This window comes from Neovison vison, chromosome 4, assembly GCF_020171115.1.
Source record: "Neovison vison isolate M4711 chromosome 4, ASM_NN_V1, whole genome shotgun sequence".
Taxonomy (NCBI): Eukaryota; Metazoa; Chordata; class Mammalia; order Carnivora; family Mustelidae; genus Neogale; species Neogale vison.
This window is the reverse complement of record NC_058094.1, coordinates 57,308,605-57,327,500: the sequence shown is the minus strand read 5'-3', so window position 1 is coordinate 57,327,500 and position 18,896 is coordinate 57,308,605. Positions and strand designations below refer to the sequence as shown.

At 37.3% G+C, this 18,896-nt stretch overlaps 1 protein-coding gene across 5 annotated transcripts in view; it reads left to right on the top strand.

The window, feature by feature from the left end:
• ZFHX4 (zinc finger homeobox 4) overlaps window positions 1-18,896 on the top strand; it is a 182,552-nt gene that overhangs the window by 26,476 nt on the left and 137,180 nt on the right. For 4 of the 5 annotated variants that reach the window (XM_044245425.1, XM_044245428.1, XM_044245424.1 and 1 more), the window contains exon 3: window positions 100-602. In XM_044245425.1, coding sequence (XP_044101360.1) covers window positions 100-602 — 503 coding nt within the window. The remainder of the gene's footprint in view (window positions 1-99; window positions 603-18,896) is intronic. The other variant, XM_044245429.1, reaches the window with a different exon arrangement.

The window sequence follows — 18,896 nt, the reverse complement described above, 5'->3', positions numbered from 1 at the left end:
AGAAAGCACATTCCTTGTCAAGACTTTATTTTACAGATTCCTTTGTGTGTGCTGTGTTTTCTAGTCTCTATTTTTCCTTTTAATTTTTTTTTCCTGTAGTAAATAATGAGCTGCCGCCTGAAATCCGGCTTGCCAGTGGTCAGCTAATGGGTGATGACCTGTCCCTCCTTACTGCAGGAGAGCTGTCACCTTATATCAGTGACCCAACGCTGAAGCTATTCCAGTGTGCGGTTTGCAACAAATTCACCTCTGACAGCCTGGAGGCCCTAAGTGTGCATGTGAGCAGTGAGCGCTCTCTCCCTGAAGAGGAATGGAGGGCTGTCATTGGAGATATCTACCAGTGCAAGCTTTGTAACTACAACACTCAGCTCAAAGCCAACTTCCAGCTCCACTGCAAGACTGATAAACATATGCAGAAATATCAACTGGTGGCTCACATTAAAGAAGGGGGCAAAAACAATGAGTGGAGGCTGAAGTGCATTGCCATTGGCAACCCCGTTCACCTGAAATGTAATGCCTGTGACTACTACACCAACAGTGTGGATAAATTACGCTTGCATACCACCAATCACAGGCATGAGGCGGCCCTGAAGCTCTACAAGGTAAGCAGGGACATCCATTTCCGTCCGCACAGAGTAGAGAAAGGGGATTAACTGTTTCAGAGCTTGGAGCACGAATCTGCAAGTTAAGGGAAAAAAAAAAGAGAGAGAGAGGAAAAAAATAGAAGGGCAAGGTACACAGTTTCTGCTTAACATGACTAAACGTATCGTGAGATACACGCAATTGGAGAGTTTATTTAAAAGATTTGCGATATGTCGCTTTTATACCTATCTCAGTGGCATGGATTGCTTTACTGGCTTCCCAGAAATACAGTAACCTTCTGAGCATTTTCACATATAAAATAATATTGCTATCCCCCTTTTATTGATTAATTAAAAAAAAAAAACATAGCATCGCTCTTGGCTAAGTGTTAATGGTTATAGGGAACAGATCACAAAAACTGTGCCACTTCGTGAATGTCTTTTGTTTGGTGTCAAGCAGGGGCGATCTAGACTGTGTGTGTGTGTGTGTTCCGTTGTTTTTCTGTAAGTTTTGAGTAAACACACTCTCCCTTAGCATCAGTTGAAAGTCTTCTCTTTAACTCAGTTGTTTTTTGCATGACCTTTCCCAGCTAGTAATGTTTTTATTCCTCCACTGGGTGTGGTGCAAATAAAAATGTTCATTAACTGGCAAATATACTTTTATCTTTGCTGGAAAGGACTATGCAGATGTGATGAATATGGGCAACTGGTGAGCACCATTTATTACACAACTTGTCTTGACTTTTTCTAAACCCTAATTACTGGTTAATTTATTTTGTGAGTTTGTTTACTGGATTGGCTTGATTGTCTTGGTTCTTGTACAAATGTAACAGATTCATTTCTATGATGAATAACTTGGTAACTTATTAAAAAGTTCTTTTGTCTAGAGGATATTAAAATTCAGAAAATATTGCAAACCATTAGTCATTGTAACAAGCTGTAAATATGATTACAAAATCCATTTTGCAAGTGTTATCTATTGATTTATACTAGAAATCAGTGATAACTCTACTATCAGGAGTCAACCAGCGATTATAATACCTATGGCTTTTCTAATACCATTTCAAACTATAAACACACAGCAAAAAGGGTAGATTGTGGATCTCTAGATCAGGTGCTGGAATGACTTATTTGTATTGGGGCTGGCACTGTTAGTTTGGGTTGTTTCTTGAAGTTCAAATTCTAGATTGACGTACTGAGCGTAAAAGCCGGTGGACGTGGCTCGAGAATCTGTAACATTGTTCCTGTGATATCAGTGCTCTGTGGATCAATAACGAAAGCGTTAGATTTAGGTTACACAGTTTGAGGGGAGTAGCAGCCCAGTGTAAGATGGCAAGCTTCTAAGTCAATGCTATTGGAAATATAATATACAGGGTTAATTGTATTATAATTCATAGGCTTTACCATTCAGTTGTCAACTCTTTTTTTTTTTTTTTTCCTGTTGATACCTGACCTATTAAAACTTTTAGAATACCTAGGCGAAAAAAACAAACATTAGGTTTGTATAAATAATAGATCTCGACCCTGGGAGCTATATAGAATATTCATGAACTGTTTATATTCACGCAGCTCCTCTAACACTTTAAATTAACATGTTGTGAATAGAAGATATAAATGTACAAATTTTTCTATTTTATTGATCTCATGTGGGAAGCTAAAGAAAGGTAGAGTGTTACTGTTTATTTTCTCAGGAAAGGTTGTTTTATCTAATTGTTTGATGATTATTTAAACGTGTGTGTATCTGTGGCCGTTAAGTTTATTCATCCTTTGCTTGACTATGAGTTGATCTCCCTCACCATCTGCAGAGCAATTTGCTAAGTGTCAGAGTTAGTGTTGAAGTTTCTTTTCAGGGGGAGTTGGATATTGCCTTCGAATGTAACAACCAAATGAGATAAAAGCTTGTTTATAAAGAAGGCTTTAAAGCAGAGAGAGCTTGAGATCCCAGAACGAAAGAATAGATGTACTCTTCCCTTAAAAATGTTATAAAGTCATATAAAAATGTACTTGTCCCCCCCTCTTCTTTATTTGCTTATCTCTTAAATGCTCAAGTGTCTTTGCAGGCTAGTGTCTAAAAAATGGTCTGCCAACAAACAAAAACATACTTCAAACAAACTTACCTTGAATTAAAAGAAGATTGAGGAGATAAATATTTGAGCTACTGAAACTGGGTATTGGACAATCGAACTATATTATTTTGTATTATCCTTCAAGGGGCATTCATTATTTCTAGTAGTAACTAGGAAAATACTCCAGCCTAGTAGTGTGTTGAGGGTGCCTTTTTGAAACTGATTTACAGAAACTGTCTGAGTCAGATATAGAGGATTTTCAAGTGTAGTAATGAGAATATTAGCAAGCTTGGTTGGCTTGTGTCGGCAAAATGAAATTGCTTCATAAGTAACATTAATTGCTTTTAAATGAGAACTTAACAAATTGGCCTGGGCCTGGGAAAAAAAAAAAATGATGGTTTGTAATAGGCTAAAATATTAAAATTAGACTTAAAATAGTTTCTGAGTTAATGACTAGACAATAATCTCCTATATAAAATGCATTTTCATTAGGAGTTTAATTTACATCATTTTGCATCGTGAATTATTCAGACTTTAAGGGAAAGTGACAAGTAGCAGTTTTAAGACAAATACAGAGCTGTGAGAAAACAGCTTTCCTTGTTATTGACAACATATTGATTCATAACACTCTAAATGTGGTGATGTGTCCATTCAATTTGAATAGACCACTTTACCTCTTGCATTGTCAACCTGGAGCAGTATTACGAAAAGAAGTGGGTGTCCTTATTCCAGTTTAAGGAGGTTAAAGGTTAAAGGTTAAGGGTTAGCTTAAAAGCATCATCTGCCTAGCTGCTTAACTTTAAACTGATCAATTTAATGAAAATCTGTTTTACAGATGTTGTTTTAATGTATTTGGCAGGATTTAGGCAGCTTTAACATTAGACGTATGCTAGTAAAAATTATTTCTTTATTTGACCAGAACAACACCTTTCCTTTTATGTTTAAGGTAGAAGGCTTGCGGGTTATGGTATTTTGGCAAAGGACCCAGAGGCAGAATGTGTTGATGATCTTTCCATATGGACTTAAAAAAGAATACCTTTATGTCTATTGCTAACGATGACTGCAAAAACAAACAAAGCTGTATTCATTTTTTTGGCAGTATTATTTTCCTTAGAATTTTTTAAAAAAGGAATTTTGTTATTGTTAAAGAAATCTTACTTCTTCAAGCAGAATTCTCTGAAGCCCTGAGCACTATTCAATTTTGATTTTTCCTCCAGAAATTTTAATGGTGAAGCAAAATTGGTCTAGGAAATTAAAACAATAAAATGAAACTACAGATTGCCCCTAATCTTCTCCTTCATGTATAAAAGTGTATTTAAGTGAGATTAACGAATACTGAGTGCATAGATAGCTACAGTCAGTGTCGTAAGGTAAAGTGTGCACGTGCGTGTACCTACATCAACATCCAGATCTGGATATGATGCAAAGGCAGTGTTTCTTAGCTAACCGCTTTATTGGATTCGATTATATTCTTCTAACTTCACACCTTTGCGTCCTCTACAAATTCTTGTTAGTTGGCATTCACAGAATACATCCTCAATATTTGTAGGATGAATAAGTAAATAGCCTGAGATAAGTATTAAAGAAACCTTGTTACTTCCAACCCTCATTAAAAAAAAAAAAAATTAAATGCATTACAATCAGTCTCTTCCTTAAATGATCCCCAACTTTTTCTAAAGAGTTGAGTAAAAAGTTATGACGGAAACCACTTAGCACTACATATTCACGCCTCAGAAGAACAAATACGACTTTGGCCATATTTCAGTTTTACAGTTGAGTTTATTCTTGGCTCAGAACGGACAAGACTTTTCCAGCTAGCTGATTGGTTTACCCCCATCCTAGGTAGGGCTTGCAAATCCTCTCGCCACACCTGTATGTGAGCTGCTCTTACAATATTATATGTATTTTTAAGTGAGGTGTTCACAGCTTTGCTGGTTCAAAGTCAAAAGCTTGATCATACCAGCTTTTTTCCTTCCTGCATCTGCTAGTAGTGAAGCAGAATAGTCTGTCTGAATTCCATAATGCTATTTTCATATTTGGATTTCAAATTGGCTGAGAACAGTGAATGAATCTCTTGTCTCCATGGTGAGCAAAAGAACACACGTGGGATTTAGTCCTAGGTAACTTTTAGTGTAACATTCCCCCAAGGAACATTTTTGGAGTTTTCTCATTATCCATGTTATGGATGAAAGCATCCCGGTTAAGAACTAAAATCAAGGTGTGGGGGAGGGTCACAGAAGAGAATGCAAAGAACCACGTTGGGAAAAGTATGTGGCAAGGAAATAAAAAATGGAATAATTAGCTTTACCTACATTTTTTTTTTAACTAGTAGGAAATAATAACCCGATCAGTTTGGAATTAACAAAGAATCACAAGCATTTTCATTTCAATAGGCCTGAGTCCAACTTTGCAATTTAAAATCAAATACACCAGATATGTACCGTTTCAATTATTGAACTGTCATTGTCCCGGTGTGATGGTAAAAGAGGTCAGGAGATTGTGTGGTACGCATTTGCATAAAAGTCATTGTGCAGAAGGAAATTGGAATATGTGTGTGTATCTAAGAAACCAAAACAGGTTTTTCTTAATCTTATTCTAGTCATTTGTTTAGATGAAGAAAGCTGTTTTCAGAGATAAACAAAAGTTATTCTTTTCTGTTGCCAAACATTAACCTGAATATGGAAATTTTTTATACTTTTTGGTATTAGTTTCAGATTTATGTTTCTTTCAAGGTTGAAATGCACTGTGAAATTTAATTCCGGTTGCAGGATTTCTTTTTAAAAAAGTAATCACAACTCAAATTATTCTATTGTGTTCTCATATGAAAAGACAAGGCAGAGGTTGAAAAAAAAACCAGTTTCTGTGGTGGAACAATAATGTGTGCTTCCATAATACTTATAACTAATAAATACGCAGATCAAATGGAGAGGAGCTGGTTAGCTAATAGCAACTAATAAATCACTGGTGTTTTCAGATCGCAGTGTAATTGGTCAACCCTATCTGCTACGTCTCCTTCTGTTTTTAAGCCTGACATTTGCTGAAGCGTAGCTATGTGTTACAGGACGGCTATTCCAGCACAAATAGGGACTTTCTCACTGCTTTCCCGTGGCAAGTACTATATTACATTGTGAACTGAGAACCTCTTCGTACGCCCCTGGAAAAAAAAAATCACTAAAAATCTGTCTATCCAAATATAAAATGTGTATGTTAATGCACGTCAGCCCCTAAATGGATTACTTTAGACCAGGCATTAGCAAGTTACTACATCCATGTCAGAACTGATAAAGTGATTTTTAGTGTGTGAAATTGTTAACCAACCCAGACAAAATTTTGAGAAAGCCAAGTGTGCAAAGGAACCTTCCCATTTTATCTTTGGCGTGTCTTTCCTTGACCAGCGCTACCATCTCCCAACACGTCAGGCACACGCTAGTGTGCTCTTCTCTGTTTCTCTGAAATCCTTACTGTTTTATCCCACCTGGATCTTCTCTTCATGGAAGTGCTCCATGTTGCAAGATTACCCATCTAATTCCCCAAAGAAAACTAGCATTCTCTTAATTAAAGGGAAAGAAGCCGTTTCATAAAAGCAGAATAGTGCAGCCAAAGGTGTAAATGACTTTCAAGTCTTTCCCTGGGTGCATTCTGTTTTGAAGGAACTACTCAAACTGGATAAATTTTCGAATGTGTGGGGGGGGTGTAGTGATGTTGCCAGGGATGGGGATTGGGTAGGGCAGAGCCCCACTTTGAGAGCTTCCCTCACTTACCTCCTTCCGAACCCACACTGCCCCCCACACATCAAACAGCCTCTCCTCTCAGAAACACAGTAAAAAATTTGACACTACTATTCACTTCACTTCAGGACCATGTCAAGTCATACTTTATGACTTATATTATGGGTTTTGTGTAACTTGTGTTCATTCTGTCTCATGTGAGGTGTAGGTATGGTTTAACCAAAAGTAGTAAATCGCTGATGCGTCACCTGCCCCGAGGTCATTTAGGTAATGCAGACAAAGGTGTTACCTCATAATTAATGTGCTCTCCCCGTGTGCTTCTTTGGCTTCAGTGTAATAGTCCCTGTCAGTGGAGCTTGTTTAAAATTGCTGAAATGTTCAAATGGGTGCTGGGATGCCACGCGGTAATGCAGCCAGAGTCATATGTTAACCAGGCCTCGCGCTGCTGAAAGGGTCTTGGCCCGGGGTGGAGTGAGGAGGAGCTGGCATGTGCATAATGACCGTGGTTCTGCTTCCAGAACATCTGGCCTGCCTGAGTTCTACTGGAAATGCTTTACCAAGTTTGCTTTGAGTCTGAGCCTATGCTCAGGCTGAGTTCAATTAGACGTGGAGATTTGTTCATTATTCAGATAATTGAAGACTTAAAAGGCACTTTTCCCAAATTATCAGTGTATTTCAGGAGAGCTCTTGACGATAAGACTTATTCAAGTAAGAGCAGCGATGGAGGCCCAGCCCTCTATAGCCTATGAGGAAGCATCTTCACAGATCCTATAACCTCAGAGGAATGTGGGGATTGGTAGGGGCCCAAAGGCTGGTGTTCTGTTTGCAGAATACCTGAATGATACCCCAAGTTTTATACTTCTCGTAGACACAGAAGCATTGATTGAGCACTTACTGTGTGCCAGCTCATGGTCTCTGTTGATGGACGTTGTGTCCCATTAATATGGTAGGGTGTAAGCCATCTTCTCTCGGGTGATGCTTCTGAACTCACTCTGTTCTTCCAGTGGCAGGGAGAGTAATAAAGGTTTGAACCCCATACACTAGCCATCAAAAGTTTCCATGGCTTTTCTTTGACAGTGGCTGGTCAAAGGACCGAGTGTGACTGCTCTGTTGGGTCATCAGTAGTTGTAGGGCACTGTCACTTGATCATCTCGACTTCTGGTTGCTCTCTTGCATTGCAAGACTTTATTGATCAGTTTTAGACAAGGGTCATGGTGGGAATTTAAGGCAGTACAGAGCTTTTCTAATAGTTGGCACATTTATGGTTTCTTCATACGTGAGGATGATGCTACTGATGTATGACCTAGAAAATGAAGAAGAAAACCACTTAATAAAGAATGTAAAATGTTAGATTACAATGTCAGTCAACCCCCTTATAGGATCAGCATGCTAATTCAGTTTGACTTTTGAAGAATCTTTGTGAGTTCAGTTTATAATACTGTCAGAGTTCTCCTTCAAGAAAAATTATTACAAGGACAAGATTGTTATTATCCTAGATAATAACAGTTACATGTAGCAACATTTTGTTTCATGTGGTTTTATAACCTTATATTAATATTCTAGTTTCCTTATCTTTAAGAAAAAATACTTTTGTAGCTTTGAGTATAATATATGTATTATATTAAATATGTACATGTCAATATAAAAGTATATTGGGCCATACACACAATACTTTATTGATTCAGATTTTCCTAAAGCCCTTCTTTGAGTGGAAACATTAGGTAGCATAGAATACGCAACTCTCCCTTCTTGTTGCTTACAGAATAAATGTCAAGGTTGTGTTTTCCCATTAGGCAATCTTCTAAAGAGTAATGTAGAGGAAGGTTAAAGTTGAAAAATTCTATGTCTCTGGTTATCTGCTGATAAAATTAGTGGAATGCAGAGCTGAAGATGGCAAGAAATGAGTTATTGATAGGTCCAACTGTACTGCTTAACTCAGGTTTGGGAGGGAAGCTTTTAAAGTTTTAAAATATTGATTTTTTTATCCACGATTGTGTCCTGTGTCAAGAAGAGCCTCGTTTATAAATAGATTTGGCAATTTATTGTCTATGTATGATTGATGAGATACTGGGACGATATCTTACCAATAATCTCCCCTCTTCTGATGCCAAATATTCTGTCAAAGGTAAAACCATATGGATAGTTGACTTCCATTTTTCTATTTAAAAAGAGGACATAGGCTGACAACAATCATAAGGAAGTTAGACTTTTCATTTGTATTATCTGATTTTACTCTTCCTAACAGTTATGTGTTACTGTTCCCATTTTGACATATGGGAAATTGAGATTCAGAACAAAATGCCTTGCTCAAGTCCTCACAGACGGTAAGGGCCTGTGCCTGAGTTCTAGCCCACATTATGAGGCTCTGTTAATAAGAAAACTTTCCATTGCACCTGAGGATAGGAAGAGCAGAGAGTGGGAAAGGAAAAGGAAGGCCAGAGTGCCAGAGGCAAACATAACAATTTTGTCTAGGGCTTAATCATTTCGGAGCCCACTCTTATTCCTTCAAGTTAGCAGATTCCCTTAAAGACTCTGCGGATACAATGTGATGCAAGAGCTGGCCAGTGTGAACATAGCCAACTAGAATGATGAACTTCACACCTGTTGGGTCATCGACAAGCGGAAAGGAGCAACTGCTGGTTAAGATTGTTGCCTGAATATCTCCTGCCACACTGGAATTCTTTCCCTTTAAAGAAACTTCTTTTTGCTGGCATTTTTGGGTGTTTGGTGTATTAAATAGAAAGAACTAATAGAATATTTATCACTTCTAGTGCCTGAGCTCTCAGTGCTTGCAAGTTAAGCACCTTTGGAAGCTGCATTAATTCATTCAGGTCGCCAGGGTATTTCAGCAGTAATGTACTAAATGGTACCCCGCTGACCTGAAAGAGGGAATGTGCCTCCCTAAGCATTTAACTTCCTAAACAGGAACAACTAAAGCACAGTCTACTCTCTGCCCAGAGCTCAATTCCCTTTTCCTGGCATCCTTATAACTACTGGAAGGAGTCCTATTCACTTGCTACTTACTTACTTAGTTTAAAAAACATATATCTTGTTTGGATGATGATGATGATGATGATGATGATGATTATTTTGCTTTTATTTTTCAATTCTTACTTTCATCCATTTTAGTTACAAGGTTCCAGAAATTTTCTTTTCACTGAATCTTTCTTTTCTTTTTTAAGATTTGTTATTTATTTATTTGACAGAGGGAGAGAGATCACAAGCAGGCAGGGCAGTAGGCAGAGAGAGAGGAGGAAGCAGGTTCCCTGCTGAGCAGAGAGCCCTATGCGAGGCTCATCCCAGGACCCTGAGATCATGACCTGAGCTAAAGGCAGAGGCTTAACCCAGTGAGTCACCCAGGCACCCCTCTACTGTATGTTTCTAATGCACTCCCTTCCTCTATCTCCTTGAAATTTTGTTAATGATTCCAAAGTAAAGCCCCAAATCTCCTTAGAATTATTCTCATTGACTCAACTTAAGAGATGCTGGGGGTAAAATCTTGCGTTCCTGAACCTGGCTGCCTCTTCCTGCAAAAAAGTGTCAGTCATTAATGTTGTTGCAGTTGACCACTTTCATTAATGAAACGTTCTTCTATTGAAAAGCAAGAATTGTCTCTGTTTGGGAATGACAGAATTGTTAGCAATCCAGAGTCTCCCAATATCTGTAACTGGTGTGTGTGTAAAGCATGCAAACACAGTCTGATAATTATAATGCCTAGTACCTTTCAAAGGCTTCAGATATTTCTAGCTATTCATTTGGCACACCTGAAAATAACACCAGCATATGTCCTTAGGGCCTAAAACCATTCATTGTTCAACTGTGAGAAATCAGGTAGCAAGTCTGATTGCCATCACCTCTGAAAGAGAGTCAGTTTTCAAGGCATCTCCTTTAAACTCAACATCTATTAGCACTTACCACTGAGTAGTAAGTGACACCAGACATGGGGAGGGGAAAGAGGATTCTTAATTTTCACATCAAATAAATAGTGTTTTGTTTTTTTTTTTAAATTAAAGATTTTATTTATTTGACAGAGAGAGAGAAATCACAAGTGGGCAGAGAGGCAGGCAGAGAGAGAGAGGGGAGAAAGCAGGCTCCCTGCGGAGCAGAGAGCCCGACATGGGGCTCGATCCCAGGACCCTGGGATCATGACCTGAGCAGAAGACAGAGGCTTTAACCCACTGAGCTACCCAGGCGCCCCAAATAGTGTTGTTTTAAAAAATAAAATTAACATGCCAAAATAGGAATGACGCAAACACCAGAATATACATTTTAGAATTTTGTTTGCTTGGTGAATCTATATTACACGTGCTTTAGAAGGGAGAAAACAGTCTCCCCTTTACTATGTCATACTTTTTAAACCAAGGCCCCTCAGTGTCCTTTGAGAAATAATTTGGCTAAAAGCAAGTACTAGGTCATTATTACTTTTTGTTTATTATAATTTTTATTAGCACATTAAGTAATTTTAAAAAACCCTATTTGGATGGAACAATTGTACCAAGTTTTTCCATGATGAGTATTCCCTGAGAAGAATAACCAAATAACCAAACTCATAACCAAGTTCCTGAAAAGTAGACCCAAGGGGAATTCATAAATAACTTTTTTTTCAGAGAAATACGGTCATTGGCTCTCGTAATTCCTTAAATATTAGAAAAACCAAGATGGGCTTTATGAAGAATTACTTAGTTTTTAGAGTGCTCATTCTCAACACAGAGGATAGAATTACCATCTTTAACTCATAAATGCAAAAACGTGTTCCTAATTGCTTAATTTTGTAGACAATTCTTTAGATACATGTTTCCAGATAGACCCTCAAGTATAGTATTTACTTATAAGTCTTTATGATACGTACTAGGTAATTTTGTTTCTTCTCCTTCTCCTTCTCCTCCTCCTCCTCCTCCTCCTCCTTCTTTTTTGGCTTATTAGTCAGATTTTCTTTATTTTTTTAAATTAACATATAATGTATTATTTGTTTCAGGGGTGCAGGTCTGTGATTCATCAGCCTTACACACTTCACAGCACTCTCCATAGCACATGCCCTCCCCAATGCCCATCCCCCAACACCCTATCCCTCCCACCCTCCTCCCCTCCAGCTACCCTCAGTTTGGTTCCTGAGATTAGGATTCTCTTATGGTTGTCTACTTACACAGTCCCATCTTGTTTCATTTTCCTCTCCCTTCTCCCATGACCCCCTGCCCTGCCTTCTTGTAGAACTATGGCTACCCCTTTAATTATGATGGCTTGATAACTTACTGGAAAATCAATGATACAGAAGTACATTGAAATTAACATATATATATACATATATACATACATAGATATACATGTTAACACTTTTCCAAAAAGTGAACAATTTAATCCTTTATTAATGGGTGTAGAAAAATGCGGTTATAGGGGCACCTGGGTGGTTCAGTTAGTCAAGTGTCTGCCTTTGGCTCAGGTTATGATCTCAGGGTCCTGGGATCTAGTCCCATGTTGGCTCTCTGCTCAGCGGGGTGTCTGCTTCTCTCTTTCTGTCTCAAATAAATAAATAAAATCTTAAAAAGAAAAAGAAAAATGTGGATATATTCAGGTCTCATGTGTTAAGTAGCTGAAAAGGCAAAATGCCAGTACTCCTGTAATGTTTTCAGTACATATCCAGGGACACCTACTTATAATTATTTTATTCAAACTGTAGAAAAAATTGCATGCATCCATATGTGTGTGTGTGTGTGAAAGAAGAATACAGTATATGAAGACTTGTTTTTAAAAAATTGATGAAGATCACGAGTTAATCATTAATACCTACTTACTCCGTTTTTAAGTAAATGGCAGAAATCTCTTCCTGCACATTGTAAGTGTTCTCAGTCTCTAGAGATAATAAACCTTTGATGATGTTGTGCAAGACTCGTCAGCAAGCACTGAAATCAGTTCTGTATGTACACATGACTAATCAAAGGTTCAGGGAACAGGATATGATTTGGTAAAAGTGATAGGTTTCCAAAAAGTAAATGGCCTCACTAATTGTGGGAGCACATTAAGCCTTTTTTCTCCTTACAAAAGGCAGGGTCTAGTCCCTCTTTGGAGCAGATATCTTTTCACAAAGCCTTAAGCACTACGGGTTTTTAAAAATTATCTTTAAAAGCAAAGGTGTTCTCAAATGAATACCTACCTAATTAGTGCTCTGTTCTTTTCTTTGTCTTAAAGTTACAACAGATACCATAAGACGTTTAGACTCCGAATGATCCTTGAAACTCAGGGAACTGTGTAACCAGAACAAGTATCTTCTTAAGCCAATCAAATGTATGACGTCCACAGTGGAAAAATGATGGAATAAGACAACAATCTCAATAATTAAGCAGGACATTATATAGGAAAATGTGACTACAAGTTTCAAGAAGTCAGTTCTAAATCAGAAACAGAAGGAACTAAAGTTATATGCTTCAAAATCTACCATGTGAACAGTACAATGAATGTTGTCTTCTGCTTTCAGGTTTTTTAAAAATTTGCATATATATTGATATAGAATTTATATTTATTGAATATGATTGATATAGAATCCATATTCCATGCAATTCAACCATTTAAATTATACAATGAAATATTTCATTTTTAAAAAAAATGTTTTTGAAGTAATCTCTGTGTCCAATGTGGGGCTCAAACTTACAACTCTAAGATCAAGAGCCCCATGCTTCCCCTACTGAGACAGGCGGGCACCCCACAATTAAATGGAGTTTTTTTTTAAAAACTAGTCACTGAAGTATGTAGCCATCAACACAATCAATTTCAGAACATTTTCAACACTCCAGAAAGAAATCCTGTCCAATTTAGTCCACCCCTGAATAATCCTATCCCTGATCTCCTGGCCCTAGGCAGCCACACGTTGCTTTCAGTTTGTGTAGATTTGCCTGTTCTGGGCATTTCATATAAATGGAATTTATACGATATGTGGCACTTTATGACTGACTTCTTTCACTTAGCATAATATTTTCAGAATTCATCCATATTGTAGTGTGTCTCTGTATTCGTACCTTTTAATTTTATTTTATTTTTAATTATTTATTTAAATGCTGTTTGCTTAACCTATGCTATTTTATAGGGGTACAGTTTAGTGATTAATCAATTGCAGGTAACACCTAGGGTTCATTACATCAAGTGCCCCCCCCTTAACGCCCATCACCCTGGTACCCCATCCTCTCACCCACCTTCTTAGCTTTCTATTATGGGATTTCCGTTGTATGGATAAACTGCATTTTCTTAATCCTCTCTTCTGCTGGTGGTGTTTCCACTTTTTGGCTATTAGGAGTAACGAGGCTGTGAACATTTGTGGACAAGTGTCTCTGTGGACATATGTTTTTGTTTGTCTTTGATATTCATCCAAGAGTGGCATTGCTACATTGGCTGTCACTGTGTCAACTTCACTGTCATTTCTGCCAGTTACTTCTTATCTTGTACCTGGTCAGCTCCTTCCTTTTCTTTAATTCCTTAAATATTTATTTTCCCTCTTTTTTTTCTATTTTTTTTTTCCCCCAATCACCCAACCTTATGCATCTTCTACTCTACTTTGGCCAATGAATTCAGGGAAGAAATTAACACTAACATTTCCTGAGCACTTATTCGGTGGTGGATAATCATCTTCTAAGTTAAAAAAATAACTAATTCATTAAATCAAACAGCAACCCTATTAGGTCAGTACTATTATTATGCCCATTTTGAAAATGAGGAATTAAAGCAATGAAAGCTTAATTTATCCAACAGGACATAGCTGGTAAGAGTGAAAACAGAGTCAGGATTTGAACTCATTTTGACCGGTTCCAGCACCCACGGTCTTAAACAGGACATTGTGTCACAACAAAGCTCTTCCATTGAGAAGGATGCCTGGAGTGGAAGGTCTTGTTCATGGCAGAAGGGATGGAAATGATAGTGTAACTATAATTGTCAATCTTTGAGAAGGATGTGAATCCCCTGAGAGAGAAAAATAAGTAATTATGAGGTAGATAGAGATTGAGATAGTTTGGGATAGCAAATTAGAAAAAAATCTCTGGTAACAGTATATACTTAAGTTCTTTTTTTCTTTTTTTGGGGGGTGGGGGAGGTTCATAGCATTTTCTTTGAAAAATATCTAGAACTGAATTCTCCTTATTTGTGGGAATGCAAAATTGGAATATCTTATGATAACTTAAATTTACTGAAGGAGTTTTGTTAGATTGATGTTCTAGTAATACACAAATGCTTATTTGTTCTCATTCATTGAAACATGCTGTGCTGAACCCTAGGGTGAGTAAGACAGACGCAAAGGGTATGTGATTCAGTTCCTGTCCTCAAGGAGCTCACCAGTCTTTAGAAGAAAATATATAATGCTTTTTATTTGTGCTTTTTTTCACTTGTGATTTTGCCCTGTTTAACAGCCTTTCTGAATTCCAGAAGTTTGCAGAGACATTTTTAGTACTTTCTACAACACATTTTAGCAATGTTTACTCCTTTGTGTCATCTAGAAAGTTAATATTTAGATTTCCTGTGGTATTGGGAGAAAGAATTAGATTCCTGCCTTTTAGAACTTTGACAGAGAGTGGTTATTTGCTTTCACACCAGTAAAGATGTTGTCCCATTGTTGAAAAATAATGTATAGTATCAGTATAATTTGAGTTTTTGCTCTCTTTTGCCTCTCCCTCCTCACCTATGTGATGTTTGTGAGTGTGATTTTTATGTTTTCGTAATGGATAAACTGAAATATTAGTTGGTACTTTTTTTTAGCTAACTAGAAGAATTTTCTTTTTGTAGGAATAAAGGCAGAAATACAATTTTTAAAAAATACCTGATCTAATTAGTTACTAGTCAAATAGTCTTAATATTTTATCTATAGCTATTGAGATATCATCCTATTTTATTCAGCAATTATTAATGTTCCTTGAAGTTTTCAATTTCCAAAGACCTTCTGATCTTCATAAAGCCTATTGACATGGGTATAGTGAGGAGGTTGGGCTGGTATAGTCAGGGGTTGGGCTGCCAGTGTTCCTACTGTTAGAACATAGCATTGCATAATTTCTCCTTTCTGTTTTACTATGAAAAAAAATTAAGGAGAAATTGTGCAAGAAAACATGATAAACTCCCATATTATCTCATGCTAAAAGATTCTCTGGAGCTGCTTTCTTGAGATTAAAACACAGTAAAAACAGAAATTGCCTATGTCAGCTCTAATGTCTATGAATACTAACAAGTTTAATAAGCATTGACAAGGTAGGTCTCACTTTCTGATACCTTCCCGTTATTACCAACTTGGGGGTGCAGGGTGGTGAGAAGGTGTGGGTGATGTGTCGGAGAAAGACAGTGAAAGCAATGCACAACTGTCTTTCCCGAGATCTGTGTCTACATCTATCCATGCGTTTCTGTGTAACTTAAGGAAAGTTTAGAAAAGAAAGGGTAGGCATTTTCTGTCTTAAAATGTCCAGTTGACTTTCTCACTCTTAACGTGGCTTTTGGCAAGCATTTCTGTGACTTATTTAATATATTAGTAAATGGAGAGGGAAAAAAAAATCGCTCCACCGAGTTCCGTAGATCTTAATTAAAAAAAAAGTCTTCTGAGGGGTTCCTGGGTGGCTCAGTTGGTTATGCCTCTGCCTTTGGCTCAGGTCATGATCCTAGAGTCCTGGGATTGAGCCCCACATCGGAATCCCTGCTCAGCAGAGAGCCTGCTTCTCTGTCTGCCCTTCTGCCTACTTATGCTTTCTCTCTCTCTCAAATAAATAAATAAAATCTTTAAAAAAAAAAGTCTTCTGAGATGAAAGCTTTTCTTATATGTGGAAAATATTACTCATGTCTTGTCAGCATATCTAGTCTATGGGCATTGCTTTTTGTACTTGGAGATAGCTTCTGCTTTTCTTATTATTGGTAAGACACTTTCCTTTTTAATTTCTCTAAGTGCACTTGGTTACACTATTATATTAGGACTTGTCATTCTTGAAAAGCTATTCTTAAGTTTCTCTCTCCAATTGGCCTTCAATTGAAATTTGCTTTGAAGAGGAATATAGCTATACTCATCAACTCGAACATGGGTAAATATAGCTCATAGAAAAAAACTATTTGTGTATCCTTTTGTGTGCTTTTACTTCGATATCCATTCTTTCTTAGAATTTTGCCCGCAGAAAAGGAGCTGTGTTTTACACTTTTAAATACCAGTTTTCAAGTCTGCCAAGTGTGAATTTGCAAATAAGTAGTAGTAAGTGGAGCTCACAGCTGACTGTTAAAAGCTTCCGTGTCTGGCATTGATTTTAGTTTTGCCCTTAGGCTGATAGCACAATTGTTTCATCTGTAAAATGGGTCCTGAGTTACCATTATGAGTAAAAATTAGCACTAACTTAACAGTCTTTGAGGTCTGGTCTAAATACATTCACTTCTGTGGTTCTCAGAGCTGAATTTGTCTGAAGCTTTAACAAGGATCTTATCTTAAATTACTGATGTATTTATGCATAGATCAGATTGCCAGTTTTCCATTGTTTTGTTTAATTCACAAATATATGTTTATGTATTTTTCTTGTAAACAGGAAACAGGGTAATAATCATATTTAAGCAGCTGAACTACATCCTTTAATCCCTTGTGTATTATTTATTTATTTGTTACTAATTGTTTCATTTATTCACTTACTGAGAGCCCACTTTGTCGGGCCCCATGAAAGGGACTAGGATATAACATCAAACAAGATAGACACAAGTCTTGCACTGGTAGAACTTACACTTTAGTGGAGGAGATACACCTTGAACACATAATCACATATTAGGCAAAGCAATCATTAATTACTATTGTAAACAAATAATACTGATTTTTAAAAGTCTTGAATACTTATTTGCATTATTAGTATGTAGGTAATTGATAAGTCAGACTCTTCTAATCTTAGAAACAAGTGGAGAATTTGAATGAGACACTGCATTGGGGTATTTTTTTCTTTATATTTTATTTATTTGACAGAGAGAAATCACAAGTAGGCAGAGAGGCAGGCAGAGAGAGAGGAGGAAGCAGGCTCCCACTGAGCAGAGAGCCTGATGCAGAGCTCAATCCCAGGACCCTGGGATCATGACCTGAGCCAAAGGCAGAGGCTTTAACCCACTGAGCCACCCAGGCGCCCATGCATTGGGGTATTTAAAAGAGCAGCTGGTGGCTGAACAGAATGGACATCACTAGAGGTTGGTTGTCATATAGAAAAAGGCACTTACCACCAAGATTTTATCCTAGTACAAGCCCTTTCAAACTTTTTGGAGTCATGAAATGCTCATGTGAAAAGGCATGCTAGAGATGGCTGCATATCCAATTGACGTATTTGAGAATATGATTTGGAAGATTGAATGAGAGGAAGCTGATCATTAGACTCTTTAGAACTTTTAAAACATACTAATTCCAAGGCCGTGTACTTTAGGGATACATCTAGGAATCTCTTCATTCAAAGAGATGATCTTGATAATCTCTGTGATTTGGGGATCTCAGGGCTGGAAGATGTTGAAGGTCACTGGAGATCTACAGACGCATGAGAAAATAGTGAACGTGGTGATCGTACCAAGTTCAGCTCCATTCACATATGTTCCTCCTGTGTTCAGAAGAGAAGCTACATCTTCTAGTGTCCTCTCGGATTCCCCTCCTTTCCCAGGCTAGGATTTTGCTAGAGTCTGCCGATGCTGCATATTATGTCCAGGGAAATCATGGAAGGCATCACAGAGTCTTGCTCATTGTTTTGCCTCTAAGGACAAGAGTCTGACATGTTTTGATATAAAAAAAAAAAAAAGATTCAGTAGGAAAAATGGCAAACCTTTATAAAGAAAATCTTTCTGTACAAAACAGCTGTTCTTTTGTTGAAGGTCTGGCACTTCAGTGAACTGTTGGGCCAAGAAACCATTCCAGAATCCAAAAGTCAGTTAAAAAAAAAAAAAAAATCGAAGGCCCCTGGGTTGAATTTTGTAAGAATATCTTTTTTGGTAAATTTTTGGAATCATGCTTTGCTTCATCATAGTTGCAGAAATCCACTCTCCTTGTAGATGAAGATATCCCCAGGCAGCAGATATGTAGTCTCTTTTCTGAACAGGAATCTTCTAAGTCTCAGGAGAGTCAACTTCCACAGGCCCACTGGGTTAGATGCTCATTTGTAACTCACTGTAATGATTCTGCAATTTTTTATTTTCTTGCTATTCTAGGAAGGCAGATTTTGAGATTTGTTTTTGGCATTTTACTTCATAATAGTTTATATTTTCTCTTTCTGTTTCTCTGCATACATATGGATATAAATGTGTGTACTTGTGAGATATGGGTGTGTGTATGTGAGGGGTGTATGGGTGTGTGGGTGTGTAGATCTAGATGTGTGTCTATTTCTTTATCCAGTTTATAAAAGAGATCTGTGTATTGCATGTTCTATAATTTGACAATTTTCTTCTAATGATATCCCATATTTTTCTTTTCTCCCAAATATATCATCTAATACATACATACTGGTAGCTACAATGACAACCAAAGCTAAAAAGAAGCAAATAAATATGGTGTCCAATTTCATGAGCAACAGAATCTA